The sequence below is a fragment of the Rhagoletis pomonella genome, unplaced genomic scaffold, assembly GCF_013731165.1.
Source record: "Rhagoletis pomonella isolate Grant_MI unplaced genomic scaffold, Rhpom_1.0 Rhpom_scaffold_12132, whole genome shotgun sequence".
In the NCBI taxonomy this organism is placed as follows: Eukaryota; Metazoa; Arthropoda; class Insecta; order Diptera; family Tephritidae; genus Rhagoletis; species Rhagoletis pomonella.
In genome coordinates this window covers 1-4,807 of record NW_023470662.1, presented here as the reverse complement: position 1 = coordinate 4,807, position 4,807 = coordinate 1, and the positions used below count along the sequence as shown (strand labels likewise).

The 4,807-nt window shown below is 34.1% G+C and overlaps 2 protein-coding genes across 2 annotated transcripts; both read right to left on the bottom strand.

Moving 5' to 3' along the window:
* Positions 1 to 91: 91 nt before the first annotated feature.
* LOC118756778 (saccharopine dehydrogenase-like oxidoreductase) lies at positions 92 to 586 on the bottom strand (the record flags this gene model as incomplete). Its single annotated transcript, XM_036491521.1, is given in 2 exon segments — positions 92 to 210; positions 282 to 586. Coding segments are annotated over 2 exon segments (239 nt in total), but the record flags the coding sequence as incomplete, so codon positions are not given.
* A 2,262-nt stretch (positions 587 to 2,848) lies between these two features.
* On the bottom strand, positions 2,849 to 3,702 carry LOC118756779 (saccharopine dehydrogenase-like oxidoreductase; the record flags this gene model as incomplete). Its single annotated transcript, XM_036491522.1, is given in 3 exon segments — positions 2,849 to 3,069; positions 3,140 to 3,478; positions 3,556 to 3,702. Coding segments are annotated over 3 exon segments (595 nt in total), but the record flags the coding sequence as incomplete, so codon positions are not given.
* Between the last annotated feature and the right edge of the window lie 1,105 nt (positions 3,703 to 4,807).

The following is a 4,807-nucleotide window of genomic DNA, read 5'->3' as shown; positions in this document are numbered from 1 at the left end:
ATTTCATAAAGTGTATATGCGCTCAGTTGCTTTGAATGTATTCTCAAAAATTTCACTTTCACTTTCACTTTCACTAACACTCACCTTGCACTTGTTCGCCATTTCCTTTATGGAATTTTCATCTTCAACGTCTGCCAAAATAATGGGTATCTTACTAAGATCCTTGCCTATTTTTTTACCGGCTACTTTCAAGACATTTTCCAATTTAGCCTAAAAAGTATTGAGTTTTTTTTAATAAAACTACGATCACTTTAGTGCCTTAATCAGTGTTGTTTTTTTACCGAATTCCTTCCCGCAATACCCCATGTCAAGCCTTGCAACACCTCCGGCGCATTCTCAACGACAATTTCTCCAGTAAAGCCGGTTGCGCCGAAAATTATTGCATCCAATTTTGTTGCCATTTCGTTTGAATTTAATCTACACGCTGCACTTCTTTGAAAATAATTTATGTATTCTACAAGTTAATCAGCTGAGTGTCTCGCAATAACTAAATTCGCGTTTACAAAAGCTCGGAGCGTCTGGAAAAATTCACATAATGACGGCCAAGGCCGAAACCAACGCCTATGTGATTTGCACTATGTATTATTTATAATCGCGTTTATATGTACATATGTATGTATGGTAAGTATTTACATATGGCCATACAAACATACATATACATATATATATGTGCGTAGGCTATAAATGCTCATGGAACCAACTGCTGGAGAGTACAAGCAATTATGCTCAGAGAATGGAGATTCATGAGCGTTGCCATTCGTTTACTAGAACTGGAAGTATATTTAAATTTTTGCATTTTTCATGAATATGACTTTGGTGTTGTAAGTGCTAAAAGATGAAGAGAAAGACCGGAGCTAATTGCGGAAATCAAGTGACTGCGGTTCAGTAGAACCGTAACTGTTCGCAACAAGAGAAATTTGGCCTTCTAGAAGCCTATATTTTGCAGCAATGTGCATTTGTCTAAGTTTTGAGGCATTATGGTTTAACTTCTAACAGTAAAATGTACACCTTCATTGTAGCCAAGACCGTTATCAGAACTACATATGTACTACAAATATCGGTATCTTTATTGCTTTTGCTGCCGTTATCATTATCACTTTCGTTAGCAAGTTTGATAAGTGGTGTTATCAAAAATTATTATCAAATTTACTAAATATTAAGGAACGTTTTGGCTTCGCTAGGAGACCGATTTCGTAAAGGGTGATTAATCTACAATATAATTGTTTTTTTTTTTGTTAAAAAAAAAGTTGGATATTATTGCGAAAGTCTGTATTACAACCGAAAAATGTCAAAACCCACGAAAAAATCACCAAACTATGGGCCAGTTATAGTCAAACTGCTTTTTCAGTTATTCTTTCTGACGTCAGGGTTTTTCAAAAGAGACTAAACATTAAATATCCGGCGCACGCATTAATTATAGTTTTCTACCTTTCTAAAAACTACCGTTACATGGTAAGCACATATTTTAAACATTTTCTATGAAATGTTAATGAGATGAACTTACGTATATAGTCCACTAGTGGGCGGTATACACCCATTTTCCAAAATTCCATAATATTCTTATTTCTTTTAAGGGATTGGTGTTATCAATTTTGAGTAAATTAGCAAGTTTTCGCAATTTTGAAATTTTCCGTTATATGAAAAGTGGGCGTAATTTTAGTCCGATTTTAAAAATTTACACGCCTTGCTTTTACGTGGTAAGTACGACAATTATACCGAGTGTGGTACAAATTGATTGAACGGTTACCGAGATGCACATATGCGGTTATAAGTGAACGGTGTCACGCCCATTTTCCAAAAATTTGTTATAGACGTATTTCTTGCTAAAGAATTATTGCAAACATCCATTTTGAATAAATTCGCTGCAGTCTTTATTGATCTTTCAAAGTTTTCGTTGTTTTCTAAATTACCGTTATATGGACCGTATTCATGGTTATTGTCCGATTTTTTTTAAATTTTCAGCCATTTCGCATGTTGTACCAAGGCAAACCACTGTGTATAGTTTGGGAGTAATTCGTGGAGCGGTTGCCAAGATATAACTTGCAATCATAAGTGGGCGTAGCTAAGAACATTTTCCAACAATTTATAATATTCTTATTTTTCGTCTAAAAATCATTGTAAATATAAATTTTGACTGAATAATCTTCAGTAGTTACTAAAATATCGCAGTTTTCGAATTTCTGGAAACTACCGTTATATGGGAGGTAGGTCCGATTTTGCCAATTTTCAATACCATCCGTCCTACGTCCAAAAGAAGTACACATACCGAGTTTCGTGAAGATATCTAAATTTCTACTCGAGTTAGTGGGTGCGCAGACGGACGGACAGACAGTCACGGCGGAATGGATTTCTTTTTTCATTCTGAGCATTTATGTATACATTTGTCGTTTCGTATATATCGATTCGTTTTGTAAACAATGTTATAAAATAGCCTTGTGCACGAGATCGCTCGGGTGTAAAAAATTAAATGTATCACAAATTAATTGAAAAATATGTTGTTTACTGGAACTTGAAGTGTTGTTCAGATTGATACGTGGATACTTAAAATAAAAAATTATATACTTTTGGATGCTTCTTAGGCTACATTTAGGATACTTTTCTTTGGGCGACTGCGGCAACACTGGTTACACCACAGGAATTCTCTAGATGTCTCTTAGGTTATGTTTGATGATAAAATCACCAATTTTTGAACAGATGATTTTGCATGTTAGACCCGGTACGATCATGAAAAATTGATTCGTTGTGGAAATGATCTTTAAGAGTTACCACGCCTTTTGAATAAAAACTGAGCAACTGCTTTTTCTTAAAATTGTAGACCTTTTACTTAAATTTCTTTGACCAAATCTAGTAAATTGTTGTAAAATTTGTATAATCTTTATTTTGTAAAGCAAAAATTGGAAATATATTTTGATTTTATTTACTGTCTGTTTATGCAGTTATACTGCTTTTGAAGTATGTAATTAGGGTTCTAGTTTCAGTACTTCAAACTTGGTGCCATATTTGTACGTCTGCAATTCCTCAATCAGACTAGTTTTGGCGAAGGCATAACCCGGTGAAATCACGCCACCACTAAAATAGAAATTTTTTTTTTTAGCTTCAGAAAATGTCTGCTATTTTCTTTCGCTCCCTCCCTCCTTACCTTCCAGGCAATTTATGGGTCTCCTGCAAAATAATTCGTGCCGCCACCAACATCGTCACACCCGTCATTGCGTAGAAAGGATTGCGACCCGATACCCGTGTCCACAACTGCTGTTTGGGTTGCTCACTCAACGATTGCTCCTTGGTCCAGCCTTTGGTTTTGACAAGCAATTGGAAGATGTGAGATTCCATTGCAGCCTCCGTTGGACCCTCGGATGATATGAGACCCAAAGTGAAAATTTTCGGATTTTTCAAAAGCAAGGTGCGTGTAAAACTTAATTGGGATAATAAAGAGATTAAGACCACTAGAATGGGTGTTAGGATGGCGTAGAGTAGCGACCTAGGCACAAAGAGTGAGTTAATCGGATACTAGAAAGAGAATTTGTTTAAATTGGAAGTTTAAAAATGGAAACTTACTTATAGCCAACATATTTCTGAAACTGTATTGGACGTTTTTTCTCATTCTCAAACCATAAGCGTTGTGTATTCGCAACAATATCGCCATCTCCACCCTTCAGGGGTATGAAATAGCTTTTAAGTGTGGGCACTTTGTGCGGGTAGGAGCTATGTACGAAGGGAGAAGAGAATACTGTATAAGTTAAGTAAACATTTGTGTATCTACGTTTGTCGAAGTGCTAATGCCGGGCCTTATCAGCTAGCTCGCCACATTCTAAAATGTAGATAAATATTTGCATGCATTCGTACATATATAGGGTGCGTTCAGAAATGCATCAAGCCAAAGCATCAGTCTCATTTACTTCTAAACTACAGCTGTTGGAAATGCCTTATTTACGCAACTAAGTTTTAATTAGGCATTTAACCATGGTCGCGCATATTACACATTTCCATCAATTATAGTTTAGAAATTATTGCGTCTGATGCTTTGGCTTGATACATTTCTGAACACACCCATACATATATTTATATACATGTGGGTTAATCCAAAGCGACCTTTGGTTGGAATCGACCATTTTTGATTTGGTTGCAGTTTGGTCAGATCTTTTCTTTTATCATATAACGAAGTTACGCCAAAGGAAAAATATATTTTTTTTCGAAATTTCTGCGGATTTCGCAAGTTTATTTTTTGAATGTCTCAAAAATTATTGTAGTTACCAAAATTATTGTTCCTATTTTAAGGGTAAAATTACAGAATTTTTAAATTAAAAAAATCGTTATAAAAAACATTTTTTGGAAATTTTTTTTATACAATACCTCCAATTGGTCTTTAAAGTTCCTGAAATTTTCACGATTTTTTTGAGATACATAAGAATTGGTTAACATAATTTTATTTAGAGTTTGCAAAAAAGAACTTTTCAAAAATTAAAAAAAAAAATCATATCTTTAAAAAACAACTTCGTGAAAATCTTTTAATATCAGTTGGAGATATGTATTAAAAAATAGCCAACGATTTTTTAAAGTTTTTGTTTTTCGCGATTTTTTTAATTTCAAGATTCTGTAAATTTTTTTTTCTATTTTGGTATAAATTGTTTCTTGATAGTACTTAATATCACCTTTAAAATGAGATCAGAACCATTTTTGTAGCTATACAAGTTTTTGTTAGATTTAGAATTTTGCATAAAAGCTTGTTTAATACTTTCCTTTGGCAGAAGTTTGTTATATATATGAAAATGAAAAGATCTGACCAAAATTCATCCAGATCCAAACTGGT